At 38.3% G+C, this 20888-nt stretch overlaps 1 protein-coding gene across 1 annotated transcript in view; it reads left to right on the plus strand.

The window, feature by feature from the left end:
• Positions 1 to 20675, plus strand: part of SPATA17 (spermatogenesis associated 17) — a gene marked incomplete at its 5' end in the record, with an annotated part of 84233 nt that extends 63558 nt beyond the window's left edge. Inside the window, 2 exons of the mRNA XM_010141182.1 lie at positions 905 to 1040; positions 20595 to 20675. Of these exons, the coding sequence (XP_010139484.1) occupies positions 905 to 1040; positions 20595 to 20675 (217 nt within the window). The remainder of the gene's footprint in view (positions 1 to 904; positions 1041 to 20594) is intronic.
• Between the last annotated feature and the right edge of the window lie 213 nt (positions 20676 to 20888).

The following is a 20888-nucleotide window of genomic DNA, read 5'->3' on the forward strand; positions in this document are numbered from 1 at the left end:
AACCACTCTTGCACCCCCAAAGCAGGTAGCTGAAGCTTCACTGTTCAATGGCCTGTGTAAGCAGGGAGTCTGCCCTCAGTCTGACCAAAGGTGAAAGAATTGGGCTCCCAAAGATTGCTAATTAGGACATAATTAGAACTTGAGAGTAAAGTGCACAATTTATGAATTCAGAAGAAATCATTTCATTGCTTTGTGGTCTGCCAATATGTGAAAGTCACCTGCATTATTTGTATAAGTGTCTATTCTGCTAAATGAGATTATGATTTATTTAGCTTTGGTGAACAGATATCAAAGGAGGCTCACATAGGTTGAGGTACAGGGAGGACTTTGCCTTGGTTTATGCTTGTACTGCTGGCATGCTTGAGATGTTTCCATCCTGATGGAACCATCAGGTGGAGCTTATGTGCTGGGGGCCTATGTGACTTGTAAAGTGGATGCAAGTTCTCCAGAAATGAGCTCTGCTTGTGCAGTGTGTGTGCCTGCCGCTAACCGCTGGCACAGAATGCCCTGCCTGCTAAGGCTTGAGGTGTCCACATGCAGATCCCAGCAAATGGAACCGTGCTCGTTCTCTCTTCACATCACACCGGTTGGTAGTGCAGATAGATACAGCCAAAGTGATAGTCTCACAATGTAAGTGACACAGGTTGTGTCTTCATACAGAAAATCTTCGTTTTATTCTGTAGAAACTCTATACCTCTTTCCTCCAAGTTTAATTTAAAAGCAGATATAGGTGAAATTGTAGCAATCCTTTCAAAACTCTGAGGGGAAACATTAAGATAGTAGTGGAAAATAGTAGGAGCATGTGTCCGTGTCACTTCCTGTAGCAGTGGTATCTGTGATTTATTTCAATCCTGTGGCATCCAGAGTAGAGCCTAACTGATTTTTAAATGTTCCTGAATTTCAGATTCCTGCCATTTTCTTCATATCGTAAAAATGAGAAGTTTGAGCCATCAATTCATAGGTCAGGCAAATACGTCCAAGAAACTTACGGAGTTAAACATTTCCGAGACGTACAGCCTAAGAAGTGGGTAGCAGACAAGGTAAGTCACTGCAAAAGTTAAAAGAAGGTTTTTCTTTATTTTTAATTGTTATTGTATTAGAATTAAGTGAATTTGGGCCTGATTCATATATTATGGAATCCTATGGGAGTCTTTCTAACATCTTATAAAATCACATAGAGCTGACGTGGTGAGATGTCAGGCTTCTTTGACGCTCTCTCTGGTAAGTTCAATTTGAGGAAATTCAACACCTCTCCCACCTACCAGATAAGGATTTACAAGCCTGGTTAAGTACCGCTTTGGTTACATAAATTTTGCAGAGTTTTGATCTATCTGTATTGTCTTTTCTGATTTAAGAGAGATTGCACTTTGTTTACTCTTGCACGTTAAGATAAAACTTCAGAAAATTGTGGCAAAACCTGATTAAAGACAGCAAAATATTTTATTGCTTACATTATTTGGAAGATTCTAAAAAGTAATAAAGAGCCTTTTTTATTTTAAGATAATCTCATTAAACTGCCTGCTTTGTCAGTAGCATCTCATACATTTCTGGTTTTGTAGTGCTACAAGAGGTAATTTTCCTCAGAACACGCTCTAACATGAATTTGCATAATGTTTGCAGCACTTCTATTTGTATTAGGTATCACAATCACATTAAAAGTTCCCAGTACAAGGATGGTAATGGACTTGGTGAGTGTGCAACACAGAGCCACAAAGATGGTTAAGGGACTGGAGCATCTTTTGTATGAGAAGCTGAGAGTGCTTTAAGTCTTCAGTCTGAAGAAGAGAAGGGTTGGTTGAGATCTTAACAATGTGCATAAACACCTGGTAGGAGGGAATGAGGAAGAGGGAGCCAGATTCCTCTCAGACTCAGTATTGTCCAGTGACAGGACAAGAGGCACTGGACATGAACCGAAATGCACATTATTCCATCTGAATATGAGAAAACACCTTTTTAAAAGAGGTTGTGGAGTCCCTCTTCCGGAGGTATTCAAACCCCAGCTGGACAAGCTGCTCTAGCTGAGTAGGGGGGTTGGACTGGATGATCTCAAGATGATCTTTTCCAACCTATTGTTGGCTTTTGTAAGTTCTGGGATTTTGTAAGATGTAACTACTTGTTTCCCTGAAAGTAACTTATCCTCTGTAAATATATAACAGCTTTCAAGGAGTGCTTTATAAATCACAGCTTTCAAGAAATCTTAACTAAGATTTCTTAACTAACCCCCTGCGGTGCTACAGGCTGGGGGAAGAGTGGCTGGAAAACTGTACAGTGGAAAAGGATCTGGGGGTGCTGGTCGACAGTCGGCTGAATATGAGCCCGCAGTGTGTGCAGGTGGCCAAGAAGGCCAAGAGCATCCTGGCTTGTACCAGAAGGAGTGTGGCCAGCAGGAGTAGGGAAGGGATTGTCCCCCTGTACTCAGCATTGGTAAAGTTGCACCTTGAATGTTGTGTTCAGTTTTGGGCCCCTCTCTACAAGAAGGACATGGAGGGGCTGGAGCGTGTCCAGAGAAGGGCAATGAAGCTGGTGAAGGGTGTGGAGAACAAGTCCTCTGAGGAGCAACTGGAGAAAAGGAGACTCAGGGAAGACCTTATCGTTCTCTACAACTACCTGAAAGGAGGTTGTAGCCAGGTGGGGGTTGGTCTGTTCTCCCAAGTAACAAGCAACAGGACGAGAGGAAACAGCCTTAAGTTGTGCTGGGGGAGGTTTAGGCTGGACATTAGGGAAAAAATTCTACTCTGAAAGTGTTGTCAAGCACTGTACAGGCTTCCCAGGGCAGTGGAGGTGTCACTATCCCTGGAGATACTTAAAAGATGTGTAGATGCTGTGCCAAAGGACACAATTTAGTGTGTCCTTAGCAGAGCTGGGTTAATGGCTGGACTTAAAGGTCTCTTCCAACAAAGATGTGATTCTGTGGTACTGTAAAGGCAGAAGGATCAGCATTCAAGCAAATAGACCGATTTTGTCTTTCAAAAGTGATGAATGGAGGATATGACTTGCTGAATTCCCACAGCAAAAGTCTGATGTATAAAATAGATCTAGAAGTCTTGGTGGTGGTACTCATCTTGTCCCATAAGGACTCTTCCAGTCCTTAGCAGTCAGGCTCAGATGACTATCTCAAACAACGTAAAGTTATTTATATCGTATATCATATCACACATATATAATATTATATACATCATGGGCTTTGCTGGAACAACTAAACTCCCTTTACTTGCGATCTTGGATAGATTTCAACCTAAATCTCTAGAGGTGAATAGCTATACACATTAACCCAACATGACATACAGCCTTCCAACCCCAATTCTAAATCAATATGAAACTTCAATTAGGAGCCGCTTACCCAAACAGAGAGATAAGAGGAGAAAAGAGCTATTTATGACCTACCTGCTGCTTTAATGGATCATTATTATCGAGGGGAGGAAAAAAAAATTAAAAATCCACCTCCTCACTATATTGTAATGGAAAAGGTCCTATAGACAAGTGCGAGGTCATACTTTCTTAATTGTGAAATTTAAAAGAACTCGCTGTCCCTTCTTATTTGTAAACTGCATTAAAAGTTTGTATATATCTGTATTAAAACTTTATATATATCAGTGCCATGAACAAAATTATCCTTTTCTAATGAAGGCTCAAGGGCATGTATCAAAATATTACCAACAACCCCCAGATTTTTGTGTAACTCTTTGTCTGCTAAACACAACCCTCCTTTGAGTTTCCCGTGAGGTGATAATCGTTGGATGTCACCTACATTACAACCTGAAGAGCTGACAACCCGGCCGTGATGGATATTCAGCTTCTGGCAATACTATGCTAGAGAAGCTACTTTTATCACTGCTGGCAAGACAAACCACTGCGTAAGTTCTTCCAAGGAGTCAACTCACTGGTCGGTGGAGCAGTGAACCCTCTGAGCTGCCGAGGGATTATCTGATATTAGCTGCTATTAGCTGACATTTTATTAAACTGCATTTTAAAAAGTTTCCCTTTGTATGTTCAAGAGCATGTCCTAGTTTTATTTTCCTGAGGTTTTTGTGTGTTTGTAAGTATGCATTTTAATTCAAGTCACAAAAAGATTAGTATGTAAATTACATAATTACTTTAGAAGCAAAATGAACAACAATGAAAAATATTGCCTTGATATATTTCTTCTGGAAAATGAAAGGATATTAGCATTGACTTCCTCTAAACATAATAATTACCATATCTATGTAAGGAAAAGTTAATTGTTCCTTTTTTCATCTAGTTATAATCTGCAAATTTTTATCTCATTCTATTTACATTTCAAAGCAGTTTCTGAATTAAGGGAAAAACTGTTGTATCCTAATTCTTCATTAAAAATAAACAACAAATGGAAATATTATACCCCTAATGAATCGAGTTAGTTTATCCCATTGTAAACCACTATAAAAATAAAAATGCTTGCATATTTTAAGTTTAATATTGTATGCCTAAATACCTTGGAACACCTTTGACAGATTTTCTGTGAGAGAAGTATCAATGTAAAAAAAATTACCAGTCACTGTGAATTTAATCTGCAATGATAGCTTCCAATGTTGCTGGACAGTCAAGGGATCAAATCCACTAACTATAATCTTTCAGCTGTCAAAACACTCACATATGTTCGTATTTACTGAGGCAGAAATGATAGCTTACAGCCTTTAATTGGTATTGGAATTAGTTTGCATATGCGTTTTGTAAAACTGACTTTAATGACAGCATTTAACGTTTTCTTACTTGCAAAATTCAGGAAGTGACATTTAAGATGTTCCTTCCTGATAGATTCTTTCCTCTGATGCCTTATTATAGGTGAATTACAGTACGACTGCATCACCGTTTCATTATTTGCACAGCCATTTTGGCCCTAAACAGAATTTTATTATTCTACAAAGCATAAAAATACCCGGTACTGCAAAGAATTAATTTAGAGAACCTAAGCATATTGCACAGAACATAAAGTTGACCTTTACCGTCTACAGCTTTTGGAATGGAGTGGGATGTGGAACACATCATAGATTTAATGTGGCACAACGCTGTCTGCAGAAACTTGGGTGGGACTGTGACTGCCTGCCCATTGCACCCGATGATTGAATCTGCTGTCACCAGCATCCTGATAATAATGAACATTCAGCTTAACGACCGTGATTATGATTATCATAATTGATGTGCAAGTGCAGTGTGTGGGGATCATTACAGCTGAACTGTACAGCAGAGAAACATGCCTTAGTTGTGGATAATTTTACTTTTATGCATTGATTGGGATAAAATATGCCTCTCAAGTTCAACAGGCCAGCTTAATATAATTTTAGGAAGATTTCTACATGTATGAATTGATGATTATGAGCTTCCTGCAAAACAGTCATCCTAGCTGCTTGTTTTGAGTTGTTTCGTTCCATTAATAACAGGAAATAATTAAAAAATTAGACATTGTTGAGTGGAAATCACTTATAGAGGACCACCAGCATTAATCAAATACCAAGTTCAAATATTTCCAATTTTCACAGCCTTGCCCAGACTAGGAAAAATAGCCCTTGCCATTTGTCACCAATACAATTCTGGTTTTGGTGGAGCAGGAGAAATGGGCTGTAGTCAACACTACCAGCATTTTCACACTGTGTCATGTAGCCGTTAGATCAGGCACCAGTTGGTCCTTAGATAAGTGATGTCACTTCTGTCTTTGTGCCCAGAGGCAGAGAATTACAAGCTGAAATTCAGCCGGTGCAGACAAAGGCACAGTCAACAGCTTCCGTCAATTTTGTTAGACAGTGTTTGACTTCTACTGAAATTATATGAAGTTGCAGAAGTGTATAATTAGATCACGCATATTTAACAGATAAACACCAGTGCGTGTATGTGTTTTAGCCAGAGTGTATATAAAGAATATGACATAAGTACAATGCGAAGTATAGAATTTCACTGATTTACACTAGGTGTAAGTTTGGCTCTTTGTCCAAGAACTGGCAGAATTTTCCCATCTGGGATAATAGAGAAAAAAATTCTTGATCTTTGTCTTGCTTTTGAGCATAAAGACCATTGTAAGAATCAAATCTCTATGAATGTTTCAGCTGCATAATTTCTCTCACATGACTTCACTAAGTTTGGACTTTCTATGATGAAAAAGAGAACCCCCTGTGTGCCCAAGGATTTAATCCTATTTTCCATAGTTTGCTGCCTCTGCAAGTTCAGTAGCCTCTGTGGATTTCATTGTTGCTCACATTATGGCCCAAGTGGAATCACATTATCAAGTAGGGCTCTAATTTCCAGATATGTGGGAAGAGGTCCACAGGGAGAACTAATACGGCCTGAAAATGTCAGTGCCTTAGACAGCAAGTGTGACTCTTGTAGATGGCCATGGCCAACCCATTTTCTTCCACAGTCCTCTGAGACCGGTGTCTTGTGGTTCCACAGCAAATTTATCTTTGTATAGTATTGCAGCGAGAGAAAAACAGCACAGGAGGGGGGAAGAGATGTGTTCTGTTTAAAAATTAGTTTCATCCCTTGTAGGATCTAAAACATACAAAAATCATGTGGCTGGTGGATGATGTCGTTATGTGGCAGGATTGGTTGATTCACTGTTCATGCTTTTCCATCCCTGATTATACTCAGATTTCTTTAAATTTCACCTTAACTTCATTCTTCCTAACCTTGCAGCGATCGGACTTGAGATAGGTGTAATGTTTGTGTAAAACTTTAAACTTTTTCTCTTTGAGATTGTGACTCCACGACAATTTTTTAAAGGAATGTACTTGTTTTCATTTTAATTAGGAAAGAAAGATTATGCCAGAATCTTTTCTAATACAGTGTGAAATTGGCTAATAGGCATCTGTACTATCAGCTTTATTACATGTTTTAGAACTTTAATGCCATGTGTACTAACGTGCTTTGTGATGGAAGCTGCTGATATGCAAGGAGAAGAGCTAGCACATAGCTCGAATATCATATTCTTAGTTCCCCAATCCAACTGCAACATATTTTCTTAGTCAATGAAGAGTTGATGTAATGTGCTACACAGAAGGGACTGTTGTAGGGGAATTATTACATGACCTGTAAGAGCTTGCTTGTTATAATACCAGTCTCCTCATGAGCTATGTCAGGCGGAATAAGGGTTGTTGCCAGTGTGTCGCACTCCAGCAGTCCCTGGCCAATGGCATGGCCCCTGTATGATTATTACTGCTGGGATGACTTGATTTATCTATTCAGATGCTCCAGATGGACCCGTATCCTGTTTCCAAAATAAAGCTTCTTTCTGTCACTTTTCTTCCTACCCTGACTCCTGCTCCAAACCAAATAACTTAAACTCTAGAATCTGGTCCTACAGTCCATCCTATACTATTAATGGGAAATCTATCCTTTGTACCCTGTGGGATATATTTTCTGCTCTCAGAACAACCGTTGTGAGTCAGAATGCTGCTGTACCTCCAGGTGAAAATCAACCGGGGTAATTCCCTACCTCCACATAAAGCAGTTCCCACAGCAGCATTGCTCTTGAGAGCTGCAAGTTCCTTGCACCTCAGGCGTTTGGCTACCTGGTCAGAGAGGACAAAATCCCCAGCACACCAGCTTAATAAGAAGTGGTCTCTGAAGCTGGGTAACAAAAAATGGCTTAAAGTCATTTTTACAACAACTTCTACTTCTGAATATTTTGCTGTTTTAGTAAATGCCATAATGTACACTTGGAAGCAAATGTATTAAAAAAGGCAGGAGTACGTCATCTCCAGCAGTGGGGACACCAGATATCCCCTCTCATTCGCAGGATGAGAATGAAATATCTTTCATTATAAGGTGCACTCATGCTGTCTTCCAGGAAAGCAAATGACTCTTTCAACTTTTGACTGTTTCGGTAATGATTTTTTTTGCAGATTCCTTACTGACAGACTGTGTCATATTTACATAAATACATCTTGTTATGAAGATCACTTTCAGAGCTCCCGTTGGAAAAGTTCTTGAGCTTTATATTTTCCCTCTGAGAAAATCCTTAAGGTCGCTATTGCTGAGCTGCCTTTGAAAAATGCTACTCTTGAGATATGTAATGCAAATGATTATTAACTATCAGCAATCTTGCAAATTATTTTCTTTGGTGTAGAAGGAAGGTAAACACTGTGAAGCAAATTAAAATATACAAACAGTATCCCTGGCTTCTGTTTAATTAAATGCAGAAAAGAATCTGTGGATAACTAGAAGGCTGAAAATTTACACTGGAAAGACTTTCTGGTGAAGCCTACTGGTGAGATTCAGGGCCTGATTGTGAGGGAAGTAGTGACTGAGAAGAGTCAAATAACTCAGTTCTTTGCAGGAGAAAAGACACTGTCACTGCTCTTCCAATCAAGTCTATTCTAGTGGTTATTTGTGAGGGTTTGTCAGCAACTAGTTGAATATTTTATAAAACCTGATTTTCAGTTCCGTAATTTCTCAACGGGAAAATGCAGTCCCTTGATGATGATCCAAGGCTTTGAAGAATAAATTGATTCTAAAGAGAAAATTAGATGGTACTTATTATACTGTCTAACTAGCAATCCTGTGTCATTTGTCTGTTGGATGATAAATGTCTTGCTTTGCCTACCTTCCTCATTTAATAACGTATGTTAGTGGCATAAAAGAAAATCTTGCTTTTTAGTAAGAGCTAACTTTAACCAATATTTCTTTGAGGGAGATGTATATGTTTTAACTTTCTAAATAATTCCCATTGTATACTTGAACATTTTAAAGCCTTTTGTTTGATCAGAAACATGTTAGAAATAGATTATCTTGACCAATTCCTGCAGTACGTGCTTACAGTACTTGATGGTAACTTGTGGCAGAGATTTTAATGCAAAAAAAAAATTATCAGAGGAGCTGGAAACAATAGAGTTTGAGGTTATACCTCATTAATTTTCAATATGTTGGTTTTAGGTATTGACTATTTGGATATTGTTTTATTTGTGGGATTTGGAAATCCTCATGCTAAATTGGGAAGTACTTGGCCTTGCCTTTTGATGACAGTTTTGGATGGTTTGTTACAGCATTCTTGGAATTAAGTAGATTCATTTATTTAATCTCCAGATATAACATGTTTCAACTCAATTTGCCACGATACTGAATTAAAAAGGCTATATTTTTAAGTTACTTAAAATTCTTCATGGAACATAGATGCAAAAGCAAGCTACTTCAAAGCTGATAGTACTCGCCTAGACCTTGTTTGTGCTGGTTAAGTGGAGTTGAAATGAAAGCAACAGAAAGCTTTTCACAGTCCTCTAAGAATGACATGGTCCATGTCACTGTTGAACAATGCAGGTATAAGAGCTGGTCCTCAGAGCGAGTATGACTGAGATAAATCCGTTGAGCTAGGCTGATTTGCATCAGATAGGGATCTGACCCATAATGAATATAATGAATATGTAGATAAATGCTATTTAGAAAGAATGTTCTAGGAAAAATCCATTTTCACAGAAAAAGAGACAGTTTCTTTTTGTCTCATCTTTAAATGCACGTTGCTGGTGAGTTTGTGAATTGAAGTCTAAGAACAGAAGCACGTATTCTAGTTACTTCTTGCAACAGATAGATACACTGAGGACTACAGAACATTTCATCTTAAAATGAGGCCTGAACAACATTTTTGGTCACACTGACCCATTATGATTGAATAGTTGTATTATTTGTAGTGTTATTAATACCTGTAGCTGTTCTGGATGGATTCTAAGAGTTTATTACCATGTGTAATGTGTTACAAGCCTCGATGAGTTCCTGCACAGAGGTAATAGCTCCCACAGTAAAGGGGATAAGATATAAAGGCTGTGATGCACACAGTATCTGTTTCACAACTATAATGTTTTTGTTTTCTATAATGAGGTTATTTGAGAAGGAATTTACATTTTGGCTGTGACAACAGGAACATTCCCAGCCAGCAGCTTTGAGAGGTGTTAGGATTTCTCACCTGTAGTTGCATGAAGGAATGACAATAAAAGACTTAGAAGCAACTGAATATACGTCTCTTACAAAGTACAACTTGTTTAGGTATGAAAGCCTCAAACTTAGGGGGAAGAAAAAAGAAAAAGAGAAACAATAAAACCACTGCATATTAACAGACTTTGCACCCTAATGCAAAGCTGCTTGATTGAGCAGTGTAGTGTCAACCATGTCTTTCTTCTAATGCTAAAAGTAATGCGCGTAGACAGAGTGACAATCAGAGTACAGCCTTCCATCAGCTGTAATTAATCTTTTAGTTAACAGAGACTAGAAAAGCTTCTCATCAGCCTCTTCTGAAGTCTGAGGCACCCTGGTTTTTGATGTTTGCATTCTGAGTAAAATTGTCCCCACCAGTTCTAACAAATTGAAACACAGGGCTAATTATGGCAGCTAATGAAGTGTGTGGAATGGTCACAGCTTGTCGTGAAACTGTTCCTTCAGCTCAGATTAGAGTTTCATCAATCACTTTTTTAAACTGATCCAGAATTGCTTCTGCCCAGTGCTTGGCATTTTTAATGCTGTTTCTGTAATTGGTTTTTTCCCCAAAGCTTAGGCTATTTTTTGAAATATTACATTCTCAGGACAGGACTTCTTACAAACTCCAGTTTATAAGAAAACATTTCATTATTGCCTCTATCAGCTGATCAACTGCTAGAAAGCTAATAAAAGAAGCAGAAATATAAAATTTGATATATTGCTTTTAATCCAGCTAAAGGTAGCAATAAAGCATATACACATATATGTATATGAATCATTATTACTGTGGGCTGGATGTACACTGCAATCTCATGAGACATGGTTTGTGGGCTGGATGGTTCAAATCCCACTGAAGGACCTAAATGAAATGAGTGAGTTGGTCTTAGCTTATTTCCTAGTGGATTGTGGTCCTCCATATATCACTCAAAGAGTTTGGTGTGATTTGTAGGTTTCGCAGATGCCCAAGCCTTTGGCAGGAGGAAGACCAAAATGGGTTGCTATTTAAAGGATTTCAGCACTTTAGGTCAAATCCAAAGTCCTCAGAGAAGTATGGGAAACTTTACAGTCTGACTTATACTGCTACTACACTGTCAATGAATAAATTAGCATATAAAATATTGTAAAAGTTCCTAGTTCCTGCTCATTTATAAGATATAATAGTACTCAGCTGTACATTGAAAGTTCTGCATAGACATTAAAGACATGGACATTAAAGAAAGTTTAAGGCTAAATTCTTTCCTCAACACGGACAACGGAGTGTAGAATTTAGTTTGGAAGTTATCCAGCTGAAAAATGAAATAAACTTTTGCTTATGTACTACTCTAGAATATGTTTGCACATTTAGTATATATAACACGTATTCATATCTGAACCAAGACGTCATGGCTTTAGTTTTTGAAGTGTTCAACAATCTATTTTTTAAATTTATGCTAGTATGTGTAATCCATTTCATTTTTCTGAATACTGTTGAATCTGAAATAATGTTTGGCTATAAATATCGACTGTTCCTCTCCCTGAAGATTCCAATCAATCAGCAGCAGTTCGACAGAACCAGCTTCATGTCAAGGCCAAAACAAATCTGTGGCACCTGAGTGAATAATCAGTGTTGCTGATGCTATTCCTGAGCTGTGTCAAAGAAGTGGATTTACTCAAAAGTGCCATTGAAAAATGAAGAAAAACATGACACACAAAGAAGATGTTATCGTATATAAGTACAGATAGAAAAAACAGCAATAAGTATGAACCCTGGCACTATTGTTGCAGTTACATTGATTAGTGAGAACACTTGTGAACACTGGATAGGAGTGTTACCTGATGTGTTAGCTGACCCCCAAAGTAAGCTGCCTGCAAAAGGAATAAAGTCTTTTCCTGTTTGATCATTTCAATCTCTTCTGAAGGTGCCTTATAGCCACAAAACAGGAAAGCTGGTTTCCTCTTTAGTTTTCATCATGGCTAGGGCATGTTGCTGACCCGTAATTTGCCAGTGTCTGCACATCTAGACTGTAATTTACTAAGTTGGTTACAGGGATTCTCTGGGAGATTGTGTTGAAAACCTTGCTAAAGCTCAGCTAACCATTGTCCACTGTTCCATCTGCACATCTAGTCATTTCATCAGAGAAAGCAATCAGGTTTCAGAATAACGCCAAACCGGATGAAACCTTGCTGGAATACTGGTTTTGTTGCATGTGCCAAATACCACGCAACCAACATGCTTTTTTAAAATTGATTCTAAATGATTACATCTTTTTTCAAACAGATACAACTTAATCTGATAAGATAAAAAAATATTTTCATTTGAGGATTTCAGCTTAGAATTTTACCTCCTTAACTCCTAGTGGCATGACTTTGGCAAGTTAGAGATGATAGTTGCAACTTGATCCTGACAGGTTAAACATTTTCTGGCTTTATTCCATCAGGTTAAAAGTGGTTCTGAGTTTGTCTTGGCAGTCAACACTGGACACTGGCTTGTTTTCAGGTGGAAAGAGCGTGTTGTGGTTGAACAGATTAAACAATGAAAGGGGCAGCTTATAAATGGCATAAGTCAAGATACTTATCCCAAAGTGCCTTATTTTCTAATAAAAGTCCTGTTGCTAGCAGAATATGTGTGATTGGCAGGACAAGGACTAGGATAAAAATATGTCCTTTCCTTTTTCATCAGATGCTTTTAAGACTCTCCATATTTTTCTATACACAGGAATGTATTGTTAGGCATAATTCCACCTTAGATTTAATAACTTCATAAAAGGGTAATTGTGTTACTCATCAGTGTGTTTTCATACTTGACAAAGTTATTTATACATCTTAAATAACATAAGATGAACATCTACTCTCCTCTTCAAAAATATTTTGTCTAAATGCTCTGCAAGAAGTAGACATTTGCATGACAATAGCAAGTAAACACCTCTTGGGATTCTGAATACCCACTGAACTATTTCAACTGCACATTTGTTTTTTAGTCCAGATTTGGTAAAGTTCAAGGGTATCCAAGTATGAAATAGCTTGCAGAGAAATACACATTGGTTTCTTAATTTAATTTACTTGTAGAAAAAAGCCTACATTAGTTAAAAAAAATAGAATATGATCTTTGGCAGCTTTGGTTCAATTATAGACATACCTAACAGAATTTGGGTGATATTGTTTCAGAACATTGACTAAAGTCTGGTACAGCGTGCAGTGTGACTTTCTGTGTGGCAAACTATGCTTTTAATATTGATACTGGCTCTGAATATGTCCAAAAGTACCTGAAAAGTGTCTACAGAAAGGTGATTTCTTCTTCTTCATTAGGTTAACTTTATACACATAAGTTCATTATCTGAATGTTTAGTTATAAAGGAGAATATATTTCTTTTGAAAGCATTGCAAAGCTAGTCCATGTTTGGGAGGAAGGACCAGCAGCTGTCTGACTTTCAGATCATCAGTAAATGGAATAAATGAACTTAGAGGATACAGCTGGGAATTCCACCCGTCCGTCCCCTTGGGCAACCAGAATGACTGCAAGGTACTAAGTAAATGTAACAAACGCAAATTTGTACCACGAAGCTTCATTGCTGGTTATATTACACATGACAAAAAGGACAGGCTAGTTTCAGATCCCTGGTTAATTTTAGGGAGGCAATGCTTAGAAGAAAGTAATTCACTGGACCAAATCCTTCCCCTTTTTCCCTTTGTCTTTCCTTGCACAAAACTTCCATCAAAACCAAGCGATAACTTCCCTTTGCTTTTGAGAAAGCACTGTAAAGGTGGACACGTTTGTAATCCTTCATGAACACAGCTATTGCAAAATATCTTGTTCATTTAGAAAGATTTGTGCTTTCCTTGTACAATGGCTCGAACAATTGCATTCTCCAAAGCATCATTATTTTCTGTCGTGTCATAGCTTAATTTGTGCAGCTGTGGAAGGGTACCATGGGATACGCTTTTGTTCCTTTGTCCAAACTGCTTCTGACCACGCAGGAGCAGAAACAGGCGCTTTTCAAGGCTAGAACACATTCCTCCCCTACCTCGCACAGATGAGGACAAGAAGCTTTGGAGCTTTAGAGCTTAACCAGTTATCTCCTGGTATCTCCAAAGCACAAATGAGCACAGCTTAGCTGCTGAGCTAAGAAGGCAAACTTCAGTGAGTAGCAGAACTTCTAGAATGCTAGAGAAAGGGAGGAACAGAGTTGTAAGTTCCATGTTAGGCTGTCACGGAGGAGCACACACTGCTGTGCTCCTTGTACCGGTCACATCAGGCAGGAAGTGCCTAAACCTGTGTGATTATATCACATCAGTAGTTTTTCGAATCCATGAACCGTAATTAGAAATCTTTCATAATTTCTAGCAAGCACTGCTTGAGTTTGTTTTCCTCATTTATAATTCCAAAAGATGAAAAGCGTAAGAGTCAGTGATAGTTATAAATCTCCATGAAAATTTAAGTGTAATAATAATGAAATGTTTGTTACATAAATTAAATAGCAATTAATATTTTCTCTTTCTGTTTGGAAGATAGGTTATTAAAATTGTTAGGTTTCCTACTGTGAACATAATTTCCTGATTTATTTTTTTTTAACAATACATTATCATAACGACAATGAGACTAAAACTAACAAGTAGAAAAAACTTGCCTGATATAACAGAAGGTTATAAAGTTGCCTTTTATGATGGCTATACAATATTATTTTATTTTAAGATCTAATAGCAAGTTGATTCAAAGGGTGAAACTTGCACTTGCAAAATCATTAAAGCAAGTAGAAAATTGCCTTCTACCACAGTCACCCGGTCTTTTTAAATCAAAGAGTTTTATTGTTGTTGATGATGTTTGCATTTGCAGGAGGTAATTAGGGAATGAGTTAGGCATCACACTTTGAGCTCTCAAGCTTGTCAAGAAGAACCATAAACTTCACTTGCAAAAAAGAAAAAGAAAAGGAAAAGCAGGCAGTTTAAGAGGGAAATTGCAGAGAATAGAAGAAAACAGGATCATAACGTCTTAGGTCAGTTTGACCACGACTGTGTCAGTGCACAACGTGGAGAAGCTCATAAAGTCTTCATGGAAGCAGAGGTTTTCTTCATTGCACTTACACAAAAGAACAGAAGTCGGAGGATTTAGCATTGGAAGCAGTAGTAGACAGTCAAAGGAGGAGATAGGTTATGGGCCCCTGTTCTCCTCCACTTCATTGTGCTGGCAAGCTGATTAGGGGGAAAGGTGTCACGCTACCCCCTTCATCACAGCAGTGGTCACTTGTCCACTGTGGCGCTGGGAACGCCGATTAGCCACGCTTTCCCCTGGAAGTCAATACCTCTGCACTGACACAACGAGAACCAGTCCCTAAGGCGTGATCTAGGCTTTTGTTATTATCTCTTGTTTGAAGGAGCTGGTTGACCCAATCGGTTAACACATTAGCTTTTCCATTTTATAGCCTTAAGTTACAGAAGACCTATTCCTCGGTTTTGGATATTTCTTCACAGCGGAAAGCAAAATTGGCAGTCTATGCCCACCAGCCACAAAAACAGAGTTACACCAAACAACTGCGTCCTGGACTTTATGGCTAATTAGCTGTTGAGGCTCTGCCCGAGAAATAGGTTCTGTTGCCCACGGGAAGAAGTGTGTAGCCATTATTAATGTCCCAGCTCGTATCTCTCAGAAGGTCTTATGAGCAGTGCTGCTTAAAGAGACTAAATGTACAACAGGGAATTAAAAATTATAGTACCCCTTTCACTGACTGAAATATTGTAAACTTGTTTCACTGGGGCCAGGATTGGTGTCAATGTACTTTGTGTGAAAAGTGCAATAGAAGCATTAGTATTTGACAGCCCCGGTTGAAATAAGTGAAATTAATGGAGCTCTTTTCATATACGACAAGGCCATGGCACCCCTTTCATGCTGCTTACAGACAGAGAAAAGTCAATACTTTTTTATTACTTGATGCTGACCTACATTCTGCACTACAAGTGCCAGGCCCACTAATTGGTTTCAGTTGTGAGAAAAGTTTGCCCCAAAGAAACACTGGAGCAGATAAATCAATCTTTTTTAGGGTAGCTTAGTGGGTTTTGAGCACTTGAAATGACATTTGTGTTGTATTGACAGAATGGGTTGTTACACTCATTTTGTCATGTCAGAAGGCCCCGTACTAGTTGGAAGTTCTGTTAACCAGTATTGATAAATTTGCTAAGAATAAAAGTTAGCTGGATCAACATTTTCCTTGTATAACAGCTTGCCATTTCTCGTTTGCTTCCTTGTTAGAGACCTCCCTGGCTGTTAACAGGTCAGGAGGCTTACTATGACAGCTCAGTTTAAAACTCTAATTTTACTGTTACAAGCATTAGGATCATGGGGAATACTTAAATGTGACCACTTAGTATGAAACGGAGGCAGTTGTGGACTGCGGCTGTACAGTGGCACTTGGCGGTTCTGCCTGGTTCTCAGATGAGGTTTGCACATGAGGTGTGTCTCGACTTTGTGGGGAAAGCAAGATTGCTTGGCGAGCTCACCCTACGCTAAGGATGAAACTACTGCACGGACGTTATGCAGAATTGCCCGCTGCATCCTCTGAAGTCTTGATGTGTACCTGTGGGTGTCGATTTCAGCTAAAGAAAAGTGAGTGCTCCCCAGTTTTACTATTCAGTAGCATCTAGACAGAATTAAGGTTCTAGCAGCTGTGCCCCCTTTTCAGTTATTCTTTCTGCCATTGATTCTTAACAGAAGTTACCTACAGTTGTAGGTCTTTACAGGACCAGAAGATGTAATTCCAGTACTACAAAAAAGTTTTTCTGAGATCCAAAACTTTTGTGGATTCATTTACCTTTTACATAGCACATTGCATAGAGCTCAGCTATAGGAAATTACCCAAAGTGTGTATGCAGGAGCGGAGAATAAATGGTCATAAAGGTATTTTCTGGCCTTAAAACCTGAGTAGACATGCTACTGCTGTTCGCCTGTTCTTGCTTTGGTCTGAAGCAGCTGACTTACTACTTCATTAAATATCCAAGAAGATGCTTAACTGTAATTCCTATCTTATTCCAAAGTGCTTTTTTATATTATGGGAAATTGTACAGTACTCTCCAAATTCTTTGGAAAGAAACTCTGTTAGCAAGAATTTGTCACTAGAATATGAGGGAACACATTTTCAAAGGCCTTCAAGCCAATATGCAGGTCTGCAAGGTCTCGGTAGTTTGCCAGAGTTATTTGTACATGGTCTGTATTTATGTGTGTTTGCTTACTCAGATGTAAAATCTCTTTAGAATTTGCTTTAATAATAACATTCCACAGATAAACTATGTGAGCACTTGGCAAGTCTAATCTATGACATCAGTGTGCTGATTGAGACAAATCTTGGGTGGCTTTATGTCACTTTTTTTGACTCTGTTGTTTAGAACTGATACGTGCACCTGACAGTCAAGTAGTCGAATGTATCGGAAGGGTCCATAGGTCTTGTTATGCTCTGAGTCACTTACAATTTACTAGAGCGAAAGGAGTGAAGGCTTGACGAGTTTAAAAAGGTAGTGTTGAATTAACTTCCTTTGCGTATTTAAAAGTAGGTCTCGGTCCCGAGAATTACAGGTCTCTGATGCGGAGGATTATATGGCATGATTACAGAATGCATTGTGGAAAAATTCCATAAAGCTCAGCTCCATGCTCCCATGATCCTGAGGCTGCAAAACTGTAGGGTCAGTCTCACCAATATGTGGGAATTCATATTTGTACACTAATTCTTTCCAGCTACCAACAATGAGGGTGAAAATAATTTTGACGAAGCCTGTTTTTCTCCACTGAAAACTTGTGTTCTTGCAGCTTCTGGAGAATTATCTACATAACTTCTGTTGTACGTAGCCATCAGATTAAACTCAAGATGATCCTGGCAGTCTACCAGAATCAACCAGCGGTGCATTGTGGTGCTTCACCGCATGGTTTGAACCTACATTTCACCATCAAATTAGATAGACACGAGAACCTGGCTTACAATTCTTTCCCCTTTATGCTGCTACAGTGATGGAGTGGGATAGATTCAGGGCTGTCGGGTAGATCTTGCAAGCCCAAGTATTTCCAGGCTTTACTTTCTCACACTGTAGAAACCTGGTTAAAATCTGTGTCTTCAAATACAGAAATGGCTGGGGTTCTTTTCCTAAAAAGATATTTATATTCTACATCCATACTGTGCAACATTTACGGCATACACATTCTAAAATTCTTTAATTAGTCTATCTGTAAAGCAACACTTCTATTTATCCATCAGACTGTGTGTGTTTCCTAAATGTGGTCAAACATAACTGCTGTCATCATAATCGGAGCCAGTTGTTTAAATGCTCAGTTGTGAGCGTCTAGTGAAATAGCTTTAAATAACAAGATAAACAGTACAGCTGCCAACCCAAAATAATCTTACACCGAGGGGGCGTGTGGCATGGAATATTTCCTCTTTGTCATTTTGATTTGAGTTTGAAGCTGGACCTGGGCTTGCTTCCAGCTCAAAAAACTGTTCACTTCAAAGGCTCCTAAATCGTCCCAAGGAGCTAATTTTGGCAGCCAATTGTTTTTGTTTGGCCAGGCTTCCTAATAGCAAAAGCCGTCTGCTCCAGCAAATGAAGAGTTCTTCAATGCCCAGACTTACCCTTCCCGATTCTACCCCGCTGTGTGTGTGCCCGCGTGTGTGTGTGTGTGTGTGTGTGTGTACACCTTTTACTGGTTTCCCTGTCTCAGCCCGCATTCACTACTTCTTGTTGTTGAACTGTACTTAACTGTCCTGGTGTGAAATTAAATATATGCTTCCTATTTTCGAAATAAAGGACACTGTAATCTTCTCTGAATTACTGTTTAATCCTAAATTAGAGCTTTCTCATCAGCTACAACCGTTTTGTTTTGTATTTATTTTTTCCATTCCCATGACCAATAGTATCCTGGTGAATTCACCGAATTAAATATAACTAGCTTCACTTTAGAAGGCAACTACTTGCAGTTATAATAATATTTATTATAATAATTATATGGACAACTTTTCCTGCTGTAAGAAGGTGCTCGTGATTCCAGTGACGAAAATTTAAATACCATGCCATTCTTGAAGTATAAAGTGAAAATATGCAAATAGGCTGTTTCTGTTGGGTAAGAAGTTGAGTGGTACAAGGCACAGAGAAACATTAAAAATTAAATCTTGTGAGCAGTTTAAGAATGGGGCAGTGCTCACTTTTGCACCACGCAGGGGGTATTTAATCTTGAATTGATACGTCTACCTTGCTGTTTTAGGATTTGTGCATGAGAATGTTGGAGGAACCGTACTAAACAGCTTTAAGATGTCAGACATGATACAGTCATCCTGTGGCCACGCGCAGTGCAGATGAAACTCGGGTGGGCCGTGGCAGCGTTTGCGTGAAGCTTCCCAGAAGTTGTAGTTGCTCTGTCTGTCGATGGAGATTCAGCTGAGCTGCGAAGTGGTTAAATCTAATTTATCCAGGGAACGATCTTTCTGCTTCATGTCATTTTTCAGAAAAAAAAAAAACAACCCCAAACTTTCATTCTGTTTTTGAGAGAAAACCGAACCTTTCAAATTGTGAGATGTGCTGAAAAGGTAAAAATTTTCATTCACTCATGGCCTCAGACATTTTCTGGAGCCGGTGCATTTCTGTAGACTTTCACAGAGCATCATGTTGACAACAGAAAATGGTGGAAAGTGTTCAGACCAACTTCCTTCATAAAGATTAATCATCGGCTCATGGAAAGCTGCTAACTTAGTTGTGGCATGTTACTTTTAGAAAGGGAAAACAGTTTTAATGCAAAACAAATATTTTGTATTGCTGCTATCCTCAGTACTTCAGGGTCAAAGAAAACAATTTTATAAAGAATGCTTTAAAACCTTGATCTTAAATACCATGGACTTGCTAATTTTTTACCACGAGTGTTTATTTGTAAATAGGTAAATCAAAATACTGTTCAGAATACTCAGCTTATTTTACTTTCTAGTTTGTTGGCTGTGTTTACGTTGTACTTTTAAGTGCATTTCCCTTACTCAATTTAGATTTTTGTGCTTTAAATTTAGAATTTTTTGTGGTTTAAAAATTTGAATGTAATAACCAAGAACTTTTCCTGGAAAAATCATGTTCAGGAATCACCCTGCTTGCATTTTTTCTACCAAAACTAATCAATTTGTTGCCACTGATACTTACTTAAATATATATTCTTTTGGGTTTTTTCCCGATTTCTTATGGAGCTGGTTTAATATCCGTGTTTTAATGTTAACCAAGCTAGAAAAGTTTAAATATGGCAAGGTTATCTTTGTCTTTAACCTACCTGGCTGCCAGGAAATGGAATATAATTGTGTATATTTTTTGTATATATAATATAAATTTTCAAAATTTTTTGCAAAAGACTCCAAAGTCTAGGTTTAGAGAATGGGCACACAGCCACTAAACAGGTTTTACATCAATCTAAGTGCAGAACAAATAATGGATTTCATCTGTGAATTTCAAAAATCAGGGAATTTTTGTAGTGCCTATAGTTACTTAGAGTTTAAAATACATATTGTAATTAAATCAACCCATTCTCATGCTTTTCTCCACAGTGAGGTACATATAACATAAAAATGTTTTGGTTTGCATATTTTACATACTAACTCATGTAATAAAATATAACCAGAGCTCTAAAATACCCCCCCAAAACCCCCGGAAGATAAAACCGTGAAAGCCAAATGTAACACTTTTTGTTTCTCTTTTTTCTTTAGGACTTTCAAACAGTGTCACCATCGATTGTTCTCTTCGAGAAGTTTGGAAAAACTTATTCCAGAACTGGCCAGACAGTGTAATTGTCCTGTGAACGGCACAATGTAAGACCCCGATAAGTAACCAATAAACGTGTTTCAGCAAACGCGCAGCAGTGTGTTGAGTGCCTGTCCCATAAAGTCCCGTTTCTGTAAAGGGATGTATGCTACGGCTGAAGTAGCGTTAATTGATTTTGCTTTATCTTTAAGCAGTAGAGCTTCCAAGATTTATAAAATAAATTTTAAAATAAATAATAT

This window comes from Buceros rhinoceros, unplaced genomic scaffold, assembly GCF_000710305.1.
Source record: "Buceros rhinoceros silvestris isolate BGI_N320 unplaced genomic scaffold, ASM71030v1 scaffold17258, whole genome shotgun sequence".
Lineage (NCBI taxonomy): Eukaryota > Metazoa > Chordata > Aves > Bucerotiformes > Bucerotidae > Buceros > Buceros rhinoceros.